This window comes from Hibiscus syriacus, unplaced genomic scaffold (assembly GCF_006381635.1).
Source record: "Hibiscus syriacus cultivar Baekdansim isolate YM2019G1 unplaced genomic scaffold, ASM638163v2 tig00009942_pilon, whole genome shotgun sequence".
Taxonomy (NCBI): domain Eukaryota; kingdom Viridiplantae; phylum Streptophyta; class Magnoliopsida; order Malvales; family Malvaceae; genus Hibiscus; species Hibiscus syriacus.
Genome location: NW_024062205.1, coordinates 1,062,305 through 1,090,287, shown reverse-complemented (window position 1 = coordinate 1,090,287; position 27,983 = coordinate 1,062,305). Strand labels below are relative to the sequence as shown.

At 33.6% G+C, this 27,983-nt stretch overlaps 2 protein-coding genes and 2 pseudogenes across 2 annotated transcripts; 2 read left to right on the top strand and 2 right to left on the bottom strand.

The window, feature by feature from the left end:
* The window catches only part of LOC120203461, a 12,736-nt pseudogene extending 2,679 nt beyond the window's left edge, over positions 1 to 10,057 (bottom strand).
* LOC120203536 lies at positions 3,570 to 6,641 on the top strand (annotated as a pseudogene).
* On the bottom strand, positions 8,456 to 9,676 carry LOC120203462 (coiled-coil domain-containing protein 124-like). Its single transcript, XM_039203754.1, has 3 exons — positions 8,989 to 9,676; positions 8,774 to 8,890; positions 8,456 to 8,612 (listed from the first exon to the last, which is right to left on the bottom strand). The coding sequence occupies exons 1-3, from the start codon at positions 9,544 to 9,546 to the stop codon at positions 8,601 to 8,603; spliced, it is 687 nt and encodes a 228-aa protein (XP_039059685.1). The 5' UTR covers positions 9,547 to 9,676; the 3' UTR covers positions 8,456 to 8,600.
* LOC120203535 (transcriptional elongation regulator MINIYO-like) lies at positions 9,910 to 27,983 on the top strand. The gene is made up of 3 exons (XM_039203811.1): positions 9,910 to 10,239; positions 10,712 to 10,982; positions 27,685 to 27,983. Exons 1-3 carry the CDS (start codon positions 10,006 to 10,008, stop codon positions 27,981 to 27,983), a joined length of 804 nt encoding a protein of 267 aa, XP_039059742.1. The 5' UTR covers positions 9,910 to 10,005.

Here is a 27,983-nt window from a genome sequence, read left to right as displayed (position 1 = left end):
TAAGTCATAAAAATAAGAGATTAAGAGTTTAATTTCACTATTTTTAAAATTCAAAGGTATTTTTCAAAAAAAATAAAATAAAATTCAAAAGTTTTAAAAGGTAATTAAACCAGACAAATTTAAAATCAAAGCTTGATTCTTTAATTTTAAATCGACAGTGTCCTAAAAAAATTTAGGAGGAAAAATGACTTAATTACAATAGTTTTAAAACTACTAATAACTTAAAGGGTAATTAGACCATCAAAGTTTAGAGAATACCACTTATGAGACCATCAAAATTTAATCCGAGACGCAAAGGATCGTAGATGTTGAAATTCGAACTCAACCCATGAGTTTTCTTGGCCCACTAGGTCATTCTAAATTTTTGTTTTATAGTTTACGGCAAATGCTATAGTAATAAGGAAACTCATCACGTCGAAATGACGTATTACCTTGAAAATAATATTTTAATGGTCGCAGATAAGTGGGTCTAATGTGAGTCAATATTTTAAAATATCAACAGGAACTCGTCACGTCAATTTGATGATTTCAGTCTGAAATTATTTTTTTTAAATTCGGTAAATAATTTAAAATAAGAAAAATAAACCAAGGGAATCCATCACGTCGAGATGACAAATTTCTCTTGAATTTAAAAAAAAAACTAGTCGTTGGGCAATGATCAGCTTTTGAATTTTAAAAAATAAATAGTTGAAACTCGTCATGTTGACATAATGAATTTTTTTGAATATAATATTAAAAAAATATTTTAATAATATTAAAAATAGTTTAATACATATAAATAATTGTATTATAATAAATAAAAGTTCTTACAAACTATTACATTGTATAATAATATTTATTTATATTTACGTAATTCTTGATGGTGCCAAGGAGTGTCGAATGATAATGGCACGAGGCTCGTTGAGTACGTCGTGGTTCGTCTTGATCGCCTTTGTCTTTGTTTGGTACTTCAGCATGAGGGTTTCGAACATCACTTCAGTTTGATATCCATCTTTGAAATACGAGGATGGAGAACTTAAGGTATTTGGCGCCATCATTGTTGTCATTGTCTCGAATTGGCTACCTTGTTGATCATATATAATATGATCTCATTCACCCTCACTTGCATGTTCTGTCGAAGATGATTGAGTGCTTTGCATTGCATCTCATTCTTCCATCTCTTCTGGTGTCATTTAATATGGGTTCTCATTTGCTTCATAATTTCGGAGGTAGGGAGAAATGTCGCAATCAAGGTTAGCAGGTGTAATCTTGTAATGCATAGAGACCGATAAATGACGTTAATTTCATTGCTCAATGTAGATAGCAAGCTTCCTCGATCAATTATCGTTATGCTTTCCACGTGTATCAATTCTATGGAACATGTCCATATCAAATATTTGCGTAGGAATTGATTGATGAGACCAAACTTTCACAATACTCTATATGTGGTGCGTCTCAACAATCGCAAAGTGTAGTAAACGTGTACAAAAAAAAGATGTAATCATTAATTATAAAGTTAGTAAATAAAGTTAATATATATATATATATAATAAATAAAACTAGGAATTAAATATTTACCGCATCAACCGACGATATCTCTTTATTCATATATCTTTTTTAGTTACACCGATAACTTAGTCTCATTTATTTTATATCATCATCTAAATAAATAAAAAATAAAATAAAAAATAAAAAATAAAAAATAAAATTTTAGTTAAAAATAAAGTTAAAAATTACCTTACATGTAGAGAAACTCAATCGAGGCAAGTGTAATTGGCGTAAAAAAACGATAATCGATATCAAGTCCAAGACTGTAGCAAGACTAGACAACTCGCTTCATCAGCTTTTTACCCCTTTCAACGATTATAACCTTGCAAAGTTTCCAGTATAAAAATGATAAAATAACTGAGTCACAACTAGTGTTATGACGCTGAGTAAATTATTCAATCTCAGAAGATACTGAATGTGCGCCAAATTACCAGATATCTGGTAGCAATATCCCTCCAATCAATTGGAGAAGATATGCTCGGGTGCAAATATGACCTCCCCTCGATAGAGTTGTTAGTCACGTTAATTCATATTCCAACCAAATTATCCGTATTGGGTACTCGTCTAAGACCTCTACTGGTAGTATCTTTCCCAAATCTGGCTCAACAATAGAAAATCGGTTGAAATGTTACTAGTGCCGCACCATTAATCGAAACACCGAGTTGATAAGCGATATCTTTCTAACTTTATCGCCATCTCACCGCTCGAAAAATGAAAAAGTATGCGTTTCGGACCTCCAACGTTCAATCAGATCAGTGTCAGATTCACCTTAAAACAACGCAAAAATATCGCTGGATACAGTTCGGATTGTTGTAGATAGATAATGATTCGTTGATGATGATCTCTCAGTGTCATTCCTCGTTGACGAATGCCCGCTCTTCTTCCGGACATAGTTCGGTGAAGAAATATGGACAACATCAAGTCGTAACAGTTCTTCTCGAGTAGACATTTTTGGGAGTTTTCATAAAATACAAATCTCGCTCACTTTTTCTTAACAAAACACAATAAAAATCTAAACCACAACCCCTATTAATAACCCAAACCCATCGGCCATAAACAAATAGTTTTTCAAAAATTCCACCGAACTCGTCACCATGTTGACTGTTGGAATCTAACCGTTGCAGTTGCTGTTGCACGACGGCTCTAAACTAGTTTTTTAAAATTCAAGGGAAATTCATCACCTCGACGTGTGAGTTTTCTTTTTTATTTTTTAAATTATTTACTAAATTTAAAAAAAATCAGACTGAACTCATCACATCTATGTGACAAGTTCCTAAATATATTAAAATATCAGCACACATGGGACTCACTTATCTTATATCATTAAAATATTATTTCTAAAACCTGCTACCTCAACGTGATGAGTTTCCATTACTGTAGCATTTGTCGTAGATTACAAAATAAGATATGGAGTAGTTTATTGGGCCAAATAATTTCGACGCCGGCTGTATTGGAAAAAAACCCAACCCATACTCTCGAGTTTTCGGTACAATTCTCAACGGCATTTGTTTATCAAATTTTAAACAAAATGTCTTTGCATCCGAATCAAGAAAATGGTTGTCCCTTGTCCCATATGTAATGAGGTAAGGGGAGGTAAGATAGTAGGCTGCCCCCAACAATAGGTTGAGCAGCTTCCGTAAGAGACCTCCGAATTATAAAATGACCTCCATAGGACTCGATCCACAACCTTAAGGTTAAGAACCTTGTACTCTACCAACTGAGCTGGATGATCATTTCCATCCGAATCAAGAAACTATAAAGAAAATGATAAGCGAAAAGGGCCAACAAATATGCCTCCTCGTTTCTATCATACCACAGAAAAAGCCAACGAAGAAAACGTAAGAAACAGTTTAAAATAGAAAAGGTTCGACCCTGCATCGGACTTGTATATTCCGACTGATACCATTTAGGACAGCTAAATCTCATTGTACCAACGGCAATTCCTATACTTTTCCTTTTGTTCTTCGCATATAAATAGTTGACAAAATGAAGCTTACTACTGGAAAAAAATAGTGGCAACTAGTTTCTCTTCAAGAGTTTCCATGTCAAAAGGGTTCGTCTTCGTTGTCTTGGCACTGGTCATCGGCGTTCTTCAATTAGCAAATGCGGAGGTGCCGGCCATCTTCATACTAGGAGATTCTACCGTTGATGTCGGAACCAACAATTACTTGCCTGACTAATATCACGGCTAACCACCCGTACAACGGGGTCGACTTTCCTTTCGGGAGGGCAACCGGTAGATTCAGCAATGGCCTAAATACCGCAGATTTCCTTGGTTAGTATTACACCATATGTTCATAGTGTTCCTCAAATTCTGCGGTTAATGGCAATCTTGACTGATGCTTTTCATTGTCAGCTAAATTCTTTGGTTTCAAGAGAAGCCCACTGAGTTTTCTTGCTTTCAACGGGACATATGGTATTAAGAAACGTAAGTTCAGAGGCATAAACTTTGCATCAGCGGGATCTGGTCTTCTCGACGTAACCGGACAACCACCGGTAAGGCGTCTGAGTTTCTGGTGATTTGTTCTCAATGATTCTTATCAATTAACATGAACCATGTTGATTTTAGGGCCAGAAACCGTTTGTTGTCACAATGGGGCAGCAAGTTTACCAATTCTCTATGGTCTACAATGATCTCTTGGCAATCAAAGGACAACCGGAAACAGAAGAGTTTCTCTCAAAGTCTCTGTTCTTCATCAGCGTTGGTAGCAATGACATTATGGGGAATTACCATTCTACTTACCCGATTCCGAAAGAACAGTTCATACCAGAATTAGCACTCGTGTATGAAAAGCACTTGAGGGTGAGAATTCCATGTTTTATTTTTCCTTAATACAACATATGATCACAGAATGGAAGAGGAATAGCAAATGCTCGAACCTTTTAAAGGTGATTAATGAATCACCGAGCTTTCCTGATTCATCCTTCTTCTTTGAATCGTCAATACCTAATAAGAGAGCCTTGGGGATACTAGCAAAATTGTGCCAGCAATGGTTCTTATTAGACCTATCAATTCTGATCTGAAAAAAAAGAAGACCAGACTCGATCAAACCGAACTCAATTCAACTTGATTTAACCATAAAAAGTCAACAACACACAATCTAACCTGGATCCGAACTGATCCATAACAAACTTAAATCCCGAAACAACCATAACCCAAAACCTGAAATCCTTAAATCAGAATAAAAAATTTACTCAAACATGAAAAAAATTGAATAAACGTGGGTGCAAGGTATAGGAGATCCATATTGTCCGTTTTGTGGGTTGGTTCAAGAAACGGTTTCTCACCTATTCTTTTCTTGCAAAGTGCCTTGGGGGTTATGGGCTAGCTTTTTGCGCCTGTGGGAGGTTTCCTTTGCAATTCCAGAGTGCCCGTAGCCTTTTTCAATTTGGTTTGATCTTGTGCCCCGTTCATGTGTTTGGGGCTTCACCCCATGAGCTATTTTGTGGTCAATTTGGAAAATGAGGAATGATATTATTTTTAATAAGGGGAAATTGGATTGCACTTTGCTATCTTTTCTCTCAAGGTACAGAGTGGCAGGATGGTTTTCTTCAAAATTTCCAAAATTGTTGGTCTCTTTCGATAGCCTGGTGGGGGATCTTGCGCTATATGATCGTGTTATGTTCACTGAAAAGAGGTCTCCAAAGGTAGCTAGTTGGTCTCCACCTCCTACTGGTTTTGTTAAAGTGAATGTAGAAGGTGCTATAGACAGGTAGTGGTCAAAGGGAGGCATTGGTGGGATGATCCGAGATGAGAAAGGAGTGATGATGGGTTCGTTCTCAGAAAGAGTGGGATTCGGTCCTATTATGGAAGAATTGATGACAATGAGGAGAGGATTGAATATGTTTTTGGATTCAGGGTTGTCGATGAACCGAAGGCTTATTTTGGAGTCCGATAGTGCGGTGGCAGTGGATTGGATAAAAAATCCAGCTAGCTCCACTCCAATGTTTCTATCCATTGTTAAAGATATTGCAGAGATTGTGGTTAATAAAAGGGTCATTGTTCGTCATGCGACGAGAGTAGTTAATTGTGAAACAGATGAATTTGCCAAACTAGGGATTGGTTAAATGGTGGGGAATTTTTTGGGTTGTTGATTTTGTATTATTGGTTTTAGCGGGCAGCTTTGGGCATGGTTTATGTTTGTATCTGGTTGAGTAATTTAGGAGGTAGCTTTTGTGTAGGGTAGTATCATATTCTTTTAGGTAGCGCTGTTTTGCACAGTGTTGAGTGGGCTGCCATAAGTTTTTTTTGGTGGTAGTGTGTGTGTGTTTTTATTGTTCTTTTGGTGGTAGTGTGTTCTTATTGTTCTTGGTTCTTATGCAAAAAAAAATTCTAAGGCACTATTTTCCTCCTTCCAATGTCCGTTGAGTCTTTGTTACTTGACGGTTATGAAGGGAGGTTTTAATGAGACATTCCTTTTTATAAAAAAAAACTAAAACCATCTGAATTTGCCCAATTAGCCATGCCATGCTAGATACAAGTTGCCATGATAATTTTTGCTCGTTTAAACTGAAGCCGAGCTAATATGCAGAATCTAATCAGTGTTGGGGCAAGGAAGTTTGGTATAATAGGCGTTCCACCAGTTGGGTGTTGCCCATCACAAAGGCTTTCAGCAAATGGTGAATGCGTGAAGGACTTGAACGACCAAGCCGAAGCTTTCTTTTCAACAATGAACACCCTAATGCGCAACTTGAGTTCAGAGAACAAGGACATCAAGTATTCTCTGGGAAATGCATATGCGATCACAAGAAAAGTTATTGATAACCCCCAAAAATTCAGTAAGCCTAGCCTTCTTTTCACTCTCCAATTACTGTCATACATGAAAGCAAATCAAATTATGAACCTATTGCTGGTAAATGATCTAATGATCTTCATTTTTCAAAATTTTCAAATCTCAGATTTTATAGATGTAAAAAATGCATGTTGTGGAAATGGCGCACTAAATGCAGAATCTTTTGCACTAGCTCAGCTAAGCTTTGCTCGAATCGTCAAAACTTGTTCTGGGATCTCCACCCCACAAGCTGCTTCAAAAATGGTAGCTTTTAAACTCTACACTGGTGAACCAGAATATGCAAGTCCTATCAACTTTTCCCAACTAGCAGAGGCATATTAATATAGAGTGCCTTAAATCTTAATAACTATAATAGTTTTCCCAGCTAAATTGCTCTCTGCAATTTATCTGCTTGTATCACATCATAAATAACGAGTCGGTTTAATTGTATAACCGAGCATTCTTGTAATTTTATCAAAAATATCTTATATATCTAAAATAGGCACGCTATGTATTCTTACGAGAAGAGAAGCAATGTTCTTGCATGCTGCTCAAGGGCTAAAACATCCACAGTCCCAATGATGATAATAAAAGAATAGCTAAGTTTAAAACGAAGGAATAATAGCAATCTGGCAAGGCTCACAACTCACAAGGCCATTACTCTCCCCGTATAAACGATCTATTGGTGTGTATAACACTCACACTTATATATGCCGAAAAACCTTATGTTCCAGTCTAATGTGAGATTGAAGTACTCTACCAAGCCCCGTATCTACATTGTAAAGAGGTATTTGGATATACATCGCAGGATTCATGATTGTGAAAAGAAATGTCTCTTAAAGTGAAGGCAATCAGGCAGAAATTGTCAAGAACAAGCATTTCAAAAATGCATGTTTAATGAAATTATCTTTAGGCTCCAATACCATTTATGCAAAGTCTATTATATCCTAAAGAGGAATATATTCTAAGTCCATAACTTGAGTTTGTTGCATCATATGCAAATGCATATGCACTGAATGGCTTAAACCCACTTCATAAGAACAAAATTGAGGCAATGTTCTTACCTAAAAATCAAATGTAACTCATTCCCAGATCACTACGATACTTCAGTCTCATGATGTAAGGAACAGTCTTGGTTTACTCATCCTTAAAATTAAAACAAGAACCAGTATTGATTTTTTTCAATGCGCCTAGTCACGAGTAAAAAATTACCCTTTAACTGAGAGATTATGTTATGGTATGATCGTTAAAAGAAAGAGTTAGTATGCACATTAACTTCGCTCAACTGGGAAAACGATGGGCATCATATTATTTGACAGAGAGAACCAAATCGTATTTAATGTAAGCATCTTAAATCATCCCCATACCAAAATGCTCCACATGCTTTATGATGTTCAGCATTTAACAAGTAAAACCTTAAAATATTTAATTAGATGCATGAGTCAATCACTACACTGTACGATAATATCATTTCATAGACTTACTGGAACCTCATTTCTTATTTAATCCATGTTCTAGTTGAACATGCAACTTCAACTTCTAATCTTCCAAAAGGCCATAAAAACCACGGAAAGAGCCATTCAGCAATATAGATGTAATATCCAAGAATTTATCATTTGTCCATGGAAAATCAGAAAGCAGCATCCTATAAAATTGAAAAGCATTCCAATGAACCGATCACATTGACCTAGATACCTAAAAACATCACTAAGTGGCAAGCTTCATTAGACCTTTGCAGTCATTGAAACAACTTCATTGAGGCATTGTAATGCTAATTCATCTCCACAAAAGCAATCATCTTCATCTAGATTCGTAGGGATATAGATTATAGACTTCCATGTAAATAAGGAATAACAATCAGTTGAGTAACAATAGGGGTTTAAAAAAATTGAATATCAATAGATAATTCAGAATAAAGCATAGCGTGATTTTAGTAAACATGCATATCGTGTGCATTTTTTTATTAATGTAAGGTAGACCTTCCACATGGCCTATCTTTGTGATTTAAATCAGTAGTTTATACAATACATGCCAAGGACTATTCTCTGCATGCACATCAGTGAATCTTTTCTGGCCCTTGACAAAACGTAAATAGAAAAGTGGGCAACAACTCATGGCTAAAACTAACTAAACAACAAACGTAAGATCCTGAACGGTAATTAATAGCAAGTATTATTGATCACTCGAGTTTTATTCAGTTTTAAGCACAAAGTAAATACTGCACATCGTAGGCCAGAAACCCATAAGTTTATAAACACAAAACTCGCCTGCTATTCTAGCCTGAGAAATTTTTTGCAGTGATCACTCAGCAACCTGCAAATGGAAAATGAGAATTACTTAAGCTATAGAAGCACTAGCAGATGTTCATTAATCATTGGTAGTGAACAAAACCTAAACAAACCAACATTTAAGATTATTTCAACTCAGCAGATGGCATGGACCCGGCATTAGTTCAAAATTGGCAATAAACTTGCCTGGTTTAGAGGATTATCAGGAGATTTCTTCCATAGTTTCCATATCATCCTTGTATGAGTGTGAGTAAGCCCCGTCTTTTCTTCTTTAAGCCTGGGAAGCTCAGCTTCTTCAAATGCCTACAATCATTCATTGAAATAATTCAGTATTATCTTCTAAATCTAATTAAGAGAGTATGAAAGTCCAGCAAAGCAATACGGAAGCGGGTATAATGAACCTTGAAGGAAGCCTTAAGCCGCCTCTCAGGATGGCGATCCGGGGGAAGGTTGTCCGCCACAGAAATTTGTGCAATCGCCTCCTCCACACTCCTTGCTTCAATCAACGAATCATCCCTGTTCGTGTTTGTTACTAACACCATCCTCTCATACTCTTCTTCCTCCGCAGTCCTACTCTGCCTCTTCTTCGCCTCCTCCGCTTTCTTCTCCATCTCTGCCTGCTGCTCATCCCTCCGCTTCTGCAGCTCCGCTTCCGTCAGCTTCGGCACGGGAATCGACACACGGTTTGCCTTCTTATCCGGTTTCTTCAACGCTTTGTCGATCTCCTTCTCCTCCATCTCGGCTTGACGGCGAGCCTCAGCCCGGCGAGCGGCGGCTTCAGCTCGTTTCTCAGCTTCTTCCTCGCGTTTCTTGGCTGCCTTGGATTTAGAACCCTCGGCTTCCCGCCAGTACTGCTCTTCTTTCTCCCGGGATTCTCGATCTTTCCGTTCGGCTTCGGCGTCGCTCTTGCGCGCACGCGCCGCCTCCGCTTTGCTGTTTACCCCCATCTTCTTCGGCATCTTGTAATATAAAATTGGGCGACGGCGTCACTGAAAATATTCGTTAGGAGGAATGGAGGATTAAGCTTTAGCAAAATACCAACAATAAAAAATGTAGCAGGCTGTTCGCTCGTAGGGAGTTTCTCGATTTCACAATTGTTTTTTTGGGTCCTAAATTTAATTTTAATTTAAATATTAAATACTTGATAGATCCCAAATAATTTTTTAATTATTCTACTTTCTCAAATAATTTACCTGGCCTATTGGGGAAAACCCCCCAAAAATGGATTAATTCTCTGATCCATACATAAAATGAATTTATTTCTAACAATACAGGCCCTCATCAATTGGCCTTTTGAGTTAGACCCATCGACCTATAAAGCTCTTTCCTTTGGGTTGAAAACTACTATATTCTTAATTCTCGGTCAAGTTGAACTTCGAAGCACCAGGAGAGAGAACCTCCCTTGAACCCTGGAAGACATGGAGAAGAAGCAGGAGCAACAAAGCGGCCATGAAAGTAAAAGAACCGAAAGAAAAGCTGCTTCTGTGAAGATAATCGGGAGCAGTTCAATCAATGGGGACGATGCTTCGAGCTTAGTTGGGAGCATAGTTGAAAAGGGAATTGTTTCAAACGATGATATTAGTAAACCCATTCAACCGCCTCGCCTCTCAGTGCTTCCTTTCCCCGTTGCAAGCCACCGCTCTCATGGTCCTGTAAGCCACCGCCGAATTCCCTCTTTTCTTATTTTATTTGTTAAGTTGCTATTCTTTTAAGTTGCTTGAATTCAACAAATTTTGAACATTTATAGTTATATGCGAACACCTTTATGCTATGCATTTTTTGTATTGTTTCTTTTAGGATATATAGATCGCCGTTACATATAACACGAAAGGGGAGCTCTGTAAGACTGTAACTAGTTTGGGAAGTTCAGTTGTTTCTGTAATTCATTGTTATTTGATTACTACAATTTACCCTGTAAGGTTGTTGCTTGAAGGAGATGGCAAATCCATAAGTTTAAAGCCTTGAAAACATGGGTTCGGAGGTGCAATCAAGTGATACTAATATAAAACATGTTCCTTTTCAGTTGTCTTCCTTCCTCTTATAATTGTTGATTGAAGTAATTAACTGGGTTTTTTTGTTCAAAGCGGAAGCTGCTTGAACTGATATCTGGATTTGTTTTAACAGCATTGGACACCAAGAAGCAATAATAGGGATATTGTTGAAGAAGATGATGAATATGAAAGTGAATTTGCTAGCTTCGATCCCATTTCAGTTTTTGCTAAACCAGTGCAGAGGAAAGAGAAAAAGAATTTGGATCTTAGTCGTTGGAAAGAGGCAATGCAGAGTGATGATTTTTCCATGAGAAAGGGAATGGAAGCAAACAAATCAGTTGTTGGGAAAACTGAAAGAAAAAAGATGGATGGAGAAGCCTTGGCTGCAAATGCAGATATAGCCTGTAACACCCCAACCCGTATCCGACCCGGATACGAGTCCGAGGTGTCACATTGACTTTTCAAACTTTGACTCTTGACAAATTCAAAGAAAACTTAAAACTTTCCTTAGAGTATAAGCAGTTTAGTTACGTAATTTGACCACAATAACCAAAATCGATCAGAGCATATTTAACTCAATCAATTAGTACATGTCAACTATATTCAAAATAACAAAAAATCATTTAATTTATCTATTTTCTGATCTGAAATCTTGTAAGGGAGATGCTGACCTGTATTACTCTTCTTCTCTTCTCTTCTTGCCTCTGTACCCTACGTGTGAAACAATCACACGCTAAGTTGAAGACTTAGTGAGGCATAAAAACTTATAATGCACTTTATAACATATATCAATACATGCATGTTCTGTTCTATCATGTTATACCAAATTAATGATTTCCTCGTATCATATAAAATCATATTAGATTAATTACAGTAAATACATACATACACATAACTCATCATTAACAGTTTATCATGTAATCACATACTTTTATGCTTAACCTTTTCAATCAAACACTATATATACACAACATCATATCATTTCTATAACATTTATCATATCACTAACATATATTTGTTTATATCTCTTGATTAGCCCATGTACATATGTGAGAACTATAGATATATGAGTTTATGGAGGTTGTGCACTAATGCTGTCACCACAGCTCATATAAATGCACTGAAGTGCCACATAGAATTGCACCGTAGTGCCGCGTAGAATTGCACCGTAGTGCCGCGTAGAATTGCATCGTAGTGCCATATAATAATGTTCATAAGGACCACATATCATTCCTTAAGAATCATATACATATACTAAGATCAAGTATGTGTCTCACCAGACTTCACACATATTCCAAAGAATGCATATATGTCCCGAAGGACCACATATCATTCCTTAAGAATCATATACATATGCCAAGGATCAAGTATGTGTCTCACCAGACTTCACACATGTTCCAAAGAATACATATATATCCCGAAGGACCACATAGACCCTCGACTCTTGGCATGCCAACTATACACCTAGCTCTCAAGACACATAACATGGGCATTTTCTTTTATACTTATCATTTCACATAACACATAGTTCAATTACTCATAGAACATTTTCGTATGAGTCACATTTACATGTCACATAGCTTATATACTTTCTCACGTAGTTACATAGATCCATATCATATAACATATATCCCAAAGTGCACATAATCACATATATCATATCATATAGCTTAGATCATTTCTCAGATATTCATATAAACATACATATCATATCTTGTTCACATAGAAACACTTTCTCATAGCTTATATCAATTTTCAGAGTCCTTTCATATTACCTGATGACATATATCATATAGATATATAATAACGGATATCATATTATCTACCTTATGCTCCATTTCTTTGTATTCCCTTAGATTATAAATTATGTATTTCTAAACAATATCATTTAATAGTATTTTTATTTAGGTACTAATTTAATCTCTTTACTTAATTCAATTTCATATATTCATTATAATCTTTTCATATAGCTCCATTATACTAATTCTCATAATAAATCATACCACTATGTACTTGTCCAACTCATGTTTCCATTATACATATACTGTTACCCATGTTTACCTAGTTCATATCACTTCTTATAAACTCACTTTCATCATATTTTCCTATTATTACATATTTTATCTCATAATCATGTATCCACATAGTCTATTTCATTATCATATTACATATTTGTTCTCCTATGACTCTTAATAAACATCTATTTCTATTTCCCTACATCTCTCGACTTATCTTCTATATTTCTATAATTTCATAACTTATTTTATATCATTTTCCCTTTTCACTCACATAAACCATCTATTTATTTAGTTCAATTTCTCATGACTTCCACAATACTCTTTAATAAAACTTTGTAGCTCTTCACTTTAATACATAAACCATAGTTTCCTTTAATTTATCAATCTTCTCTATATAACTTATGTATCCTTATTTATGCCCTCGAATTCATACTATTCTCTTAGAGTCTCCTAACATTTCTCGTATAATCACTTATACCATATCATATGACTTATACTTGATTATCTTATTCTCTCATGTTCATTTCATTTCTTATAACTCTATCATATAACTTATTCCATGTTCTTCCATTATTACATAATAAAATCTTACATAAATCATATAGCATATACAAAGCATATTATTATCTTTAGTCATGTATACATACAATCAATGTAATACATATAATCACATATAGTTATAACCAACATATAATCATGTCTATGACTTCATGCATATTACTCTAGGAAATAGACTCATCGCAAGTCTTACTTCCATTAAACACTACATGTCACTAGTATGCACTCACCTTGGCCTCACTAGTCAATTTCAATCTCTTATCTTTCCCTTGATCGATCTTACTTGCCAAATGTTCCGGAATTGTTTTACGCGCAGAATCTACATAAATGTACATTTTGAGGCAATCATTAGATACCTACACCTTGTAATTAGATACTAGCAACTTAAACGAACTTATTAAACTCATATTCACAATTTTCCTTTAGGGGGAATCGGTTCCCTCCTGTGGGGGTATCGGTTCCCCTCTGGCATTCTGGAATTCCATGTTCATTTGAGGGGTATCGGTTCCCCTTGAATGGGTACCAATTCCCCTTGCCCAGAAATCACATTTTTGAGCTCGAAATTCACTTCATTTCAGCTTAAACCTTCATATTTTACTTCCTTTAATATTCATAACTTCCATACATATATTTAAACTCATTTTTATTCCATAATCACTTCTTTAAACCCAAAATTTCATCATTTACATGGCATTCAAGAATCACACTAAATTTTCAATGTGTTCTAATTCCAATTCTAACACTTCATACTTCTTAATTAGATTGATGACAAGTCAAATTCATCCATAAAACTTCAACAACCATACCATATCAAAATTTCATCTTAAAACTCATATTACAAATTCCTTCTTAATTCCTTTATCTTATTGTTTAAATCCCATATAAGCTTTCCTTAAGCTTATTTAATACCCAAAGAATCAAAACTAAGCTTAAAACTCAAGAATTAACCAACTGAAATTAAACTTACTTTTGCCATGGAGCTTACGGGAAGAGAGGAGGAAGGAGATGACTCAGCTCCAAAACTTTTTTTTCTTCTCACCCTTTCCACGTTTTTATCACCTTAAAAGAAATATAAAAATCTTTCTGGTCAAATGACCATTTTACCCTTAATTTCCTTTAATAATTACTAAATAACCTTCAACATATATTTCCAATAATCATTAAATTATTTCATTCTTCTACGTTAGTCACCAAATTCTGAAACTTTTCAATTTAGTCACTAACCCGGTATTGTGGATGTTACAAATCTCCCCTCCTTTTAAAGAAAATTCGCCCTCGAATTTTCACTGAACATTTTGATAAAACATATCTTCTAATGTTCTCATGTGGCTTCATTTACTTACTCTTTCTTGTCATTATCAAGAAACGTACTTTTCAATCCTTTAACTTTTCAATTATCTTTTTCCTTTCTACATTCATATTATGTCACTTATCACTTAAACAACAACCAGTAACTTCAATCTACTTTCATCAATCAACATCATAAATCCATCTTTAACTACCTTATAATAATAACCAAATTCGTTTTCCATCATCATTTAATCAAGAACACGACCTTAAATCTTCTTTAAATGTGATTCAACATACACTTTATAAAATCTTTTCACCTCACCAATCCCTCTTTTCTCACTTGTATATCCAAAATTATCACCTACACTTCCATATAACCTTTATCGTGTCTGATCCTTTAACTCAATCCCATTTCATTTCTTTATTCCATTCTTCCTTTATTTATTCCTTATACACAAATCATATCTTTCCTTTCATGTTCACATGCTCTTGTCTTATCACCTATATTAATCGCTATATACCAATCTTCATTGCATCCTCATAACTTTGATAACCTATTTCTTATACAGAACTTGTTATTTCTTATACTTGTATTTTCATTTCTTAAAATTCCATGCAAATACTTATCTCCTTTTCTACATCATAGCTATCTGATCAGAACCCAACTATATTCAGATTCACATAATAATTGATTAACTCAACTTTACCTTTTAATCCAATCTTATAACTCTATCACTTTTACTCTGACAGTTAATCAATAACATTTGTCCAATCTAGAACACAACCCTAATCAACCAATCACATACATCCTTTCCAATCGAAATTATCTCAAAATTCGTTTACTTAACTTGTCAATTTCACCTCCATTCTCATACATCCTATAATTTCCATTGTTCAACTGAACATTCTGACTTACTTTGTCTTATAAACTGATCATCGATATACCCATTCCTAAACTCTTCTTATCAATCCTCAGATTTACTCAAATACACAAATCCTTATTCCCTTTACTATACAACAGTACTATGATCCAAATATACAATTGTATCCAGATCCATTTCATATTTGGTTGTCTTATCATAACAACATCTCAAAATATTAAATTCTATACCTTTTCCATCACATAATCTGGTTAGTCAACGCTAACTCTTTTCATCTAGAATGCAAACCCTTATTATAGCCACACTCTTGCTTATACACAATATTATCCCTTTGTCTTAAATTCATAAACTCTATCTCCATATCTCTTATACACTTGTCACTGATGCATCTATTCTTGAATTCTTATACAAATACTTACCACATCCTTTGATCTTTTTAACAATCTTATAGTGACACTTGTTCACCATATTCTATCTTATCCACATAATAACAAAACTACTCTATATCGTGTTTCTGATTCAAAACAATGAAAACTTTCTATCATTATTCAGATATGATTTCAGCTTTCTGAAATCAACTTTTGATCTTACTAGGCATTTCCTGAGGTGTCCTCTCTTTATCCTGCCTGGCCAGGGCAGGTGAATAGCTATCACAATCAGGAATATCACCTTTCACTTACTTCGAAATTATCACGATCGGATTTCTACTGTATTAAATTATTCTTATTCTATTAGCAAGACAACATACTCCTTACACTATCAGATCAGAAATTTTTCACTCTATGTTGGCATGTACACCTTTTATGACACTTTGGACTTCGGTTTATGCCGATAATCGACTAAACCTTAGCTCTGATACCATTAAATGTAACACCCCCAACCCGTACCATACCCGGATACGAGTCCGAGGTGTCACATTGACTTTTCAAACTTTGACTCTTGACAAATTCAAAGAAAATTTAAAACTTTCCTTAGAGTAAAAGTAGTTTAGTTACGTAATTTGACCACAATAACCAAAATCGATCAGAGCATATTTAACTCAATCAATTAGTACATGCCAACTATATTAAAAATAACAAAAAATCATTTAATTTATATATTTTCTGATCTGAAATCTTGTAAGGGAGATGCTGACCTGTATTACTCTTCTTCTCTTCTCTTCTTGCCTCTGTACCCTACGTGTGAAACAATCACACGCTAATTCGAAGACTTAGTGAGGCATAAAAACTTATAATGCACTTTATAACATATATCAATATATGCATGTTCTGTTCTATCATGTTATACCAAATTACATGATTTCCTCGTATCATACAAAATCATATCATATTAATTACAGTAAATACATACATACACATAACTCATCATTAACAGTTTATCATGTAATCACATACTTTTATGCTTAACCTTTTCAATCAAACACTATACATACACAACATCATATCATTTCTATAACATTTATCATATCACTAACATATATTTGTTTATATCTCTTGATTAGCCCATGTACAAATGTGAGAACTATAGATATGCGAGTTTATGGAGGTTGTGCACTAATGATGTCACCACAACTCATATAAATGCACCGAAGTGCCACATAGAATTAAACCGTAGTGCCGCGTAGAATTGCACCGTAGTGCCGCGTAGAATTGCACCGTAGTGCCATATAATAATGTCCATAAGGACCACATATCATTCCTTAAGAATCATATACATATACTAGGGATCAAGTATGTGTCTCACCAGACTTCACACATGTTCCAAAGAATACATATATGTCCCGAAGGACCACATATCATTCCTTAAGAATCATATACATATGCCAAGGATCAAGTATGTGTCTCACCAGACTTCACACATGTTCCAAAGAATACATATATGTCCCGAAAGACCACATAGACCCTCGACTCTTGGCATGCCAACTATACCCCTAGCTCTCAAGACACATAACATGGGCATTTTCTTTTATACTTATCATTTCACATAACACATAGTTCAATTACTCATAGAACATTTTCGTATGAGTCACATTTACATGTCACATAGCTTATATACTTTCTCACGTAGTTACATAGATCCATATCATATAACATATATCCCAAAGTGCACATAATCACATATATCATATCATATAGCTTAGATCATTTCTCAAATATTCATATAAACATACATATCATATCTTGTTCACATATGATCATATATGCTTCATATAATACATAGAAACACCTAGAACACTTTCTCATAGCTTATATCAATTTTCAGAGTCCTTTCATATTACCTGATGATATATATCATATAGATATATAATAACGGATATCATATTATCTACCTTATGCTCCATTTCTTTGTATTCTCTTAGATTATAAATTATGTCGTATTTCTAAACATATATCATTTAAAAGTATTTTTATTTAGGTACTAATTTAATCTCTTTACTTAATTCAATTTCATATATTCATTATAATCTTTTCATATAGCTCCATTATACTAATTCTCATAATAAATCATACCACTATGTATGTAACACCCCCAACCCGTATCCGACCCGGATACGAGTCCGAAGTGTCACATTGACTTTTCAAACCTTTATTCGTATAAAATAGTGAGTAATTTAAAAACTTTGATAACACTTAACTTATTCAAAACGTTTACAAAATATATCAGAGTTCATACAATTTATATCTTTAGACTACATGCCAACTACACTCTATAACCAGTACATATATTTTCTGATCTGACATTTGGTAAGGAGAACTGACCTGTCTTGCTCCGCATTACTCTTTACTCTTCTCGAAACCTACGTGTGAAACAATCACACGCTAAGTCGAAGACTTAGTGAGGCATAAAAACTTATAATGCACTTTATAACATATATCAATATATGCATGTTCTGTTCTATCATGCTATACCAAATTACATGACTTCCTCATATCATGTAAAATTATATCATATTAATTAACAATAAATACATACATACATATAAATCATCATTAGCAGTTTATCATGTAATCACATACTTTTATGCTTAACCTTTTCAATCAAACACTATACACACACAACATCATATCATTTGTAATACATTTATCATATCACTAACATATATTTGTTTATATCTCTTGATTAGCCCATGTACACCTGTGAGAACTGTAGATATGTGAGTCTATTGAGGTTGTGCACCACTATGCTGTCATCACAACTCATATAAATGTCCCGAAGGACCTATCCAGAGGTCATAAAGATCCTCGGTAACTATCCAGAGGTCATAAAGATCCTCGGTAACTGTCCATAGGTCCCGAAGAACCTAGGTAAACTGTCCATATTCCTTAGAACATAGGTATACTGTCCATATGTCTCGAAAGACATAGGTAAAACTGTCCATATGTTCCGTAGAACATAGGTAAACCCTCGACTCTTGGCATGCCAACTATACCCCTAGCTCTCAAGACACATAACATGGGCATTTTCTTTTATACTTATCATTTCACATAACACATAGTTCAATTACTCATAGAACATTTTCATATGAGTCACATTTACATGTCACATAGCTTATATACTTTCTCGCGTAGTTACATAGATCCATGTCATATAACATATCATATAGCTTAGATCATTTCTCAGATATTCATATAAACATACATATCATATCTTGTTCACATATGATCATATATGCTTCATATAACAAAAGAAACACCTATAACACTTTCTCATAGCTTATATCAATTTTCAGAGTCCTTTCATATTACCTGATGGCATATCATATAGATATATAATAACTGATATCATATTATCTACCTGATGCTCCATTTCTTTGTATTCCCTTTTTCATATCATCATACATTTAAATATCTTATATCCTCCTATAATAAACTTACTCATATTCTCATATATCATATTTTAATATGATATGTAATACTCTATAATTGTATCATATAATGATTTTACCCAAGTACTCATTTATAAAGTTTATATTACATGTTCAATTAGTCTCATGCTATCTTATAAATAATTTCCATTTATTTTATATCATTTTCCTTTTCCACTCACATAAACCATCTATTTATTTAGTTCAATTTCTCATGACTTCCACAATACTCTTTAATAAAAACTTTGTAACTCTTCACTATAATACATAAACCATAGTTTCCTTTAATTTATCAATCTTCCCTATATAACTTATGTATCCTTATTTATGCCCTCGAATTCATACTATTCTCTTAGAGTCTCCTAACATTTCTCGTATAATCACTTATACCATATCATATAACTTATTCCATGTTCTTCCAATATTACATAATAAAGTCTTACATAAATCATATAGCATATACAAAGCATGTCATTATCTTTAGTCATGCATACATACAATCAATGTAATACAGATAATCACATATAATTATAACCACACATAATCATGTCCATGACTTCATGCATATTACTCTAGGAAATAGACTCATCGCAAGTCTTATTTCCATTAAACACTACATATCACTAGTATGCACTCACCTTGGCCTCACTAGTCAATTCCAATCTCTTATATTTCCCTTGATCGATCTTACTTGCCAAATGTTCCGGAATTGCTTTATGCGTAGAATCTACATAAATGTACATTTTGAGGCAATCATTAGATACCTACACCTTGTAGTTGGATACTAGCAACTTAAACGAACTTATTAAACCAATATTTACAATTTTCCTTTAGGGGGAATCGGTTCCCTCCTGTGGGGGTATCGGTTCCCCCATGACCTTCTGGAAATTTTATTCGCTTGAAGGGGTATCGGTTCCCCTTGAATGGGTACCGATTCCCCTTGCCCAGAAATCATATTTTGAGCTCGAAATTCACTTCATTTCAGCTTAAACTTTCATATTTTACTTCCTTTAATATTCCTAACTTCTATACACATATTTAAACTCATTTCTATTCCATAATCACTTCTTTAAACCCAAATTTCCATCATTTACATGGCATTCAAGAATCACACTAAATTTTTAATGTGTTCTAAATCCAATTCTAACACTTCATACTTCTTAATTAGATTGATGACAAGTCAAATTCATCCATAAAACTTCAACAACCATACCATATCAAAATTTCATCTTAAAACTCATATTACAAATTCCTTCTTAATTCATTTATCTTATTGTTTAAATCCCATATAAGCTTTCCTTAAGCTTATTCAATACCCAAAGAATCAAAACTAAGCTTAAAACTCAAGAATTAACCAACTGAAATTAAACTTACCTATTGTAGCTAAGCCCCACGTGAAGAAGAGAAATCAATAAGAAGAAAGCTTCCAGGTAGCTCTCTTCCCACGTTTTCACTCTTAAAAAAGGGGAAAATATCTTTTAAAGGAAAAGACCATAATACCCTTAATTTCCTTTAATAATTACTAAATAACCTTCATTATATATTCCAATAATCATTGAATTATTTCATTCTTCTACTTTAGTCATCAAATTCTGAAACATTTCAATTTAGTCACTAACTCGTTATTGCGGATGTTACAAATCTCCCCTCCTTTTAAGAAAATTCGCCCTCGAATTTTCACTGAACATCTTAATAAGAACATATCTTCTAATGTTCTTATGTTGCTTCCCTGACTTATTCTTTCTTGTCATCATCAGATACTTACTTTTCAATCCTTTAGTTTTCCAACTATCTTTTTCGTTTATACATTCCTCTTCTGTTGCTTATCATATAAACAATAACCAGTAATACCAATCCATTGTTGTCTTTTCTCTCATTCGACTATGCATTTTTCCTTTGACCTTTCTAAAATTCCATATAATGTCACTCATCATGTTGACAGTACATCCATCTCATCACTCTATATCATAAATCCATCTATTTCTTCATAACTCTCTAATTACCTTATAACCATACGAAATTTGTATTTCGTCATTATTTGACCAAAACACAACTTTAAATCTTCTTCAATGGTGATTAAACATATACTTTAAGGAGTCAACCAATATTTTCACATCACCTTGCACACTTTTCGTGTTTCTATATCGAACTTATCATTTATACTTCTATACGAATCCTCACTTCATTCACTATATCACATTTACGTAATCAAAATATACAACTATATCCAATACAATTTCATCACAAAATCTTGTTAGTCAACGCTAACTCTTTCATTCTAAAGTACAAATCCTTATCATCTCCACACTCTTTCTTATACCCAATACTATCCCTTTGTTTCCATTTCATAACTCTGATTCCATTCATATAATGTTACTTATCCTGTAGACAGTAACATCAATTCTTATCACTAAAAATCAAAAAAATCAATCAATTCATTTCTTTCCTCATTTTCTAATTAATTCACCACAATCCAAACTTTTACTCATTCTTTCATCCTTGTCTGTATTACGATACACATAATCTCTTCATATAACCTTACATACTTTTCTTACTTCTAATCAAACTTATAATTTGCACCTCCTTATAACCCTTTATCATATTTGATTAACTCCACTTCATCTTTCCTCCAATCTTATAACTCTAGCATCTTTACTCTGACAGCTAGATAATAACTTTTGTTCAATCTAGGGCACAAGCTCTATTATGCCAATCATATACATCCTTTCCAATCTAAATTATTTCAAAATTCTCTTACTCAACTTATCAATTTCACATCTATTCTCATACATCCTGAAATTTCTTTTGCTCAAACTCAACATTCTGACTTCCTGTGTCCTATAATCTGATCATCGATATACACATTCTCAAACTCTTCTTATCAATCCTCAGCTTTACTTAAATATACAAATTCTTACTTTCTTTTTCTTTACTATACCACATTACTATGATCCAAATATGCAACTGTATCCAGATCCATTGCAGATTTGGTTATCATATCCTGACAATATCTTATAATCTTATAATTCCAGTACATTTTTATCACATACTCTAGTTAGCCAATGCTAACTCTTTCCATCTTAATTGCAAATCCTTATCATAAACATACTCTTGTTTATGCGCAATACTATCACTTCGTTTCAAACTCATAAGCTCTGACTTTATACATCTTATACACTTGTCACTGATTCACTTATCCTTGAGTTCTTCTATACGTACTCACCATGTCATTAGATCTTTTTAACATTCTTATTGTGACACTGTTCACCATATTCTATCTTATCCACATAATAACAAAACTACTCTATATCGTGTTTCCGATTCAAAACAATGAAAACTTTCTATCATTATTCAGATATGATTTCAACTTTATGAAATCAACTTTTGATCTTACAAGGCATTTCCTGAGGTGTCCGCTCTTCATCCTGCCTGGCCAGGGCAGGTGAATAGCTATCACAATCAGGAATATCACATTTCACTTACTTCGAAATTATCACGATCGGATTTCTACTGTATTAAACTATTCTTATTCTATTAGCAAGACAACATATTCCTTACACTATCAGATCAGAAATTTTTCAATCTATGTTGGCATGTACACCTTTTATGACACTTTGGACTTCGGTTTATGCCGAGAATCGGCTAAACCTTAGCTCTGATACCATTAAATGTAACACCCCCAACCCGTATCCGACCCGGATACGAGTCTGAAGTGTCACATTGACTTTTCAAACCTTTATTCGTATAAAATAGTGAGTAATTTAAAAACTTTGATAACACTTAACTTATTCAAAACGTTTACAAAATATATCAGAGTTCATACAATTTATATCTTTAGACTACATGCCAACTACACTCTATAACCAGTACATATATTTTCTGATCTGACATTTGGTAAGGAGAACTGACCTGTCTTGCTCCGCATTACTCTTTACTCTTCTCGAAACCTACGTGTGAAACAATCACACGCTAAGTCGAAGACTTAGTGAGGCATAAAAACTTATAATGCACTTTATAACATATATCAATATATGCATGTTCTGTTCTATCATGCTATACCAAATTACATGACTTCCTCATATCATGTAAAATTATATCAGATTAATTAACAATAAATACATACATACACATAAATCATCATTAGCAGTTTATCATGTAATCACATACTTTTATGCTTAACCTTTTCAATCAAACACTATACACACAACATCATATCATTTGTAATACATTTATCATATCACTAACATATTTGTTTATATCTCTTGATTAGCCCATGTACACATGTGAGAACTGTAGATATGTGAGTCTATTGAGGTTGTGCACCACTATACTGTCATCACAGCTCATATAAATGTCCCGAAGGACCTATCCAGAGGTCATAAAGATCCTCGGTAACTATCCAGAGGTCATAAAGATCCTCGGTAACTGTCCATAGGTCCCGAAGAACCTAGGTAAACTGTCCATATATTCCTTAGAACATAGGTATACTGTCATATGTCTCGAAAACATAGGTAAAACTGTCCATATGTTCCGTAGAACATAGGTAAACCCTCGACTCTTGGCATGCCAACTATACCCCTAGCTCTCAAGACACATAACATGGGCATTTTCTTTTATACTTATCATTTCACATAACACATAGTTCAATTACTCATAGAACATTTTCATATGAGTCACATTTACATGTCACATAGCTTATATACTTTCTCGCGTAGTTACATAGATCCATGTCATATAACATATCATATAGCTTAGATCATTTCTCAGATATTCATATAAACATACATATCATATCTTGTTCACATATGATCATATATGCTTCATATAACAAAAGAAACACCTATAACACTTTCTCATAGCTTATATCAATTTTCAGAGTCCTTTCATATTACCTGATGGCATATATCATATAGATATATAATAACTGATATCATATTATCTACCTGATGCTCATTTCTTTGTATTCCCTTTTCATATCATATACATTTAAATATTCTTATATGTCCTATCAATATCCTATAAACTTACTCATATTCTCATATATCATATTTTAATATGATTTGTATAGTAATACTCTATAATTGTATCATATAATGATTTTACCCAAGTACTCATTTATAAAGTTTATATTACATGTTCAATTAGTCTCATGCTATCTTATAAATAATTTCCATTTATTTTATATCATTTTCCTTTTCCACTCACATAAACCATCTATTTATTTAGTTCAATTTCTCATGACTTCCACAATACTCTTTAATAAAAACTTTGTAACTCTTCACTATAATACATAAACCATAGTTTCCTTTAATTTATCAATCTTCCCTATATAACTTATGTATCCTTATTTATGCCCTCGAATTCATACTATTCTCTTAGAGTCTCCTAACATTTCTCGTATAATCACTTATACCATATCATATAACTTATTCCATGTTCTTCCAATATTACATAATAAAGTCTTACATAAATCATATAGCATATACAAAGCATGTCATTATCTTTAGTCATGCATACATACAATCAATGTAATACAGATAATCACATATAATTATAACCACACATAATCATGTCCATGACTTCATGCATATTACTCTAGGAAATAGACTCATCGCAAGTCTTATTTCCATTAAACACTACATATCACTAGTATATACTCACCTTGGCCTCACTAGTCAATTCCAATCTCTTATCTTTCCCTTGATCGATCTTACTTGCCAAATGTTCCGGAATTTCTTTATGCGTAGAATCTACATAAATGTACATTTTGAGGCAATCATTAGATATCTACACCTTGTAGTTGGATACTAGCAACTTAAACGAACTTATTAAACCAATATTTACAATTTTCCTTTAGGGGGAATCGGTTCCCTCCTGTGGGGGTATCGGTTCCCCCATGACCTTCTGGAAATTTTATTCGCTTGAAGGGGTATCGGTTCCCCTTGAATGGGTACCGATTCCTCTTGCCCAGAAATCATATTTTGAGCTCGAAATTCACTTAATTTCAGCTTAAACTTTCATATTTTACTTCCTTTAATATTCCTAACTTCTATATACATATTTAAACTCATTTCTATTCCATAATCACTTCTTTAAACCCAAATTTCCATCATTTACATGGCATTCAAGAATCACACTAAACTTTCAATGTGTTCTAAATCCAATTCTAACACTTCATACTTCTTAATTAGATTGATGACAAGTCAAATTCATCCATAAAACTTCAACAACCATACCATATCAAAATTTCATCTTAAAACTCATATTACAAATTCCTTCTTAATTCATTTATCTTATTGTTTAAATCCCATATAAGCTTTCCTTAAGCTTATTCAATACCCAAAGAATCAAAACTAAGCTTAAAACTCAAGAATTAACCAACTGAAATTAAACTTACCTATTGTAGCTAAGCCCCACGTGAAGAAGAGAAAGTAAGAAGAAGAAAGCTTCCAGATAGCTCTCTTCCCACGTTTTCACTCTTAAAAAAGGGGGAAAATATCTTTTAAAGGAAAAGACCATAATACCCTTAATTTCCTTTAATAATTACTAAATAACCTTCATTATATATTCCAATAATCATTGAATTATTTCATTCTTCTACTTTAGTCATCAAATTCTGAAACATTTCAATTTAGTCACTAACTCGTTATTGCGGATGTTACAATGTACTTGTCCAACTCATGTTTCCATTATGCATATACTGTTACCCATGTTTACCTAGTTCATATCACTTCTTATAAACTCACTTTCATCATATTTTCCTATTATTACATATTTTATCTCATAACCATGTATCCACATAGTCTTATATTTCATTATCATATTACATATATTTGTTCTCCTATAACTCTTAATAAACATCTATTTCTATTTCCCTACATCTCTCGACTTATCTTATATATTCCTATAATTTCATAACTTATTTTATATCATTTTCCCTTTTCACTCACATAAACCATCTATTTATTTAGTTCAATTTCTCATGACTTCCACAATACTCTTTAATAAAACTTTGTAGCTCTTCACTTTAATACATAAACCATAGTTTCCTTTAATTTATCAATCTTCTCTATATAACTTATGTATCCTTATTTATGCCCTCGAATTCATACTATTCTCTTAGAGTCTCCTAACATTTCTCGTATAATCACTTATACCATATCATATGACTTATACTTGATTATCTTATTCTCTCATGTTCATTTCATTTCTTATAACTCTATCATATAACTTATTCCATGTTCTTCCATTATTACATAATAAAATCTTACATAAATCATATAGCATATACAAAGCATATTATTATCTTTAGTCATGCATACATACAATCAATGTAATACATATAATCACATATAGTTATAACCAACACATAATCATGTCTATGACTTCATGCATATTACTCTAGGAAATAGACTCATCGCAAGTCTTATTTCCATTAAACACTACATGTCACTAGTATGCACTCACCTTGGCCTCACTAGTCAATTCCAATCTCTTATCTTTCCCTTGATCGATCTTACTTGCCAAATGTTCCGGAATTGCTTTACGCGCAGAATCTACATAAATGTACATTTTGAGGCAATCATTAGATACCTACACCTTGTAATTGGATACTAGCAACTTAAACGAACTTATTACACTCATATTCATAATTTTCCTTTAGGGGGAATCGGTTCCCTCCTGTGGGGGTATCGGTTCCCCTCTGGCATTCTGGAATTCCATGTTCGTTTGAGGGGGTATCGGTTCCCCTTGAATGGGTACCGATTCCCCTTGCCCAGAAATCACATTTTTGAGCTCGAAATTCACTTCATTTCAGCTTAAACCTTCATATTTTACTTCCTTTAATATTCCTAACTTCCATACACATATTTAAACTCATTTCTATTCCATAATCACTTCTTTAAACCCAAAATTCCATCATTTACATGGCATTCAAGAATCACACTAAATTTTCAATGTGTTCTAATTCCAATTCTAACACTTCATACTTCTTAATTAGATTGATGACAAGTCAAATTCATCCATAAAACTTCAACAACCATACCATATCAAAATTTCATCTTAAAACTCATATTACAAATTCCTTCTTAATTCCTTTATCTTATTGTTTAAATCCCATATAAGCTTTCCTTAAGCTTATTTAATACCCAAAGAATCAAAACTAAGCTTAAAACTCAAGAATTAACCAACTGAAATTAAACTTACTTTTGCCATGGAGCTTACGGGAAGAGAGGAGGAAGGAGATGACCCAGCTCCAGAACTTTCTTTTCTTCTCACCCTTTCCACGTTTTTATAACCTTAAAAGAAAGATAAAAATCTTTCTGGTCAAATGATCATTTTACCCTTAATTTCCTTTAATAATTACTAAATAACCTTCAACATATATTTCCAATAATCATTAAATTATTTCATTCTTCTACGTTAGTCACCAAATTCTGAAACTTTTCAATTTAGTCACTAACCCGGTATTGCGGATGTTACTCCATGGATGTAGATATAGAATCACATTTAATTGCTCATAGGCCTTTGGCTAAAACCAACAAAGCCATGAGGAATGATGAATTGAGTGCTAGTTCAGTCACTGAAATGGACTTAGATGACTTACTCCTATCACACCAGCAAGAGTATGTTAAAGATGCTAACTCTGAAAACATAAGTAGTGAATCAGGATCAATGGCCATTGATGATCATGCCATGGCAGAAAGAATGTTCCATAATGATAGTGCTCAAGCACAGAAAGAATGTTCCATAATGATAGTGCTCAAGCACAATTCAGGAGAATGGAGAAGATAG

Bases quoted from the DNA above. Each gene is read 5' to 3' on its own strand.
- LOC120203462 (XM_039203754.1), bottom strand. From the start codon at position 9,546: ATGCCGAAGAAGATGGGGGTAAACAGCAAAGCGGAGGCGGCGCGTGCG. The intron at 8,891-8,988 runs GTTCATTATACC...GAATGATTGTAG, and splicing joins GGCTTAAGGCTTCCTTCAAG to GCATTTGAAGAAGCTGAGCT.
- LOC120203535 (XM_039203811.1), top strand. From the start codon at position 10,006: ATGGAGAAGAAGCAGGAGCAACAAAGCGGCCATGAAAGTAAAAGAACC. The intron at 10,240-10,711 runs GTAAGCCACCGC...TTGTTTTAACAG, and splicing joins GCCACCGCTCTCATGGTCCT to CATTGGACACCAAGAAGCAA. The intron at 10,983-27,684 runs GTAACACCCCAA...CCATGGATGTAG, and splicing joins TGCAAATGCAGATATAGCCT to ATATAGAATCACATTTAATT.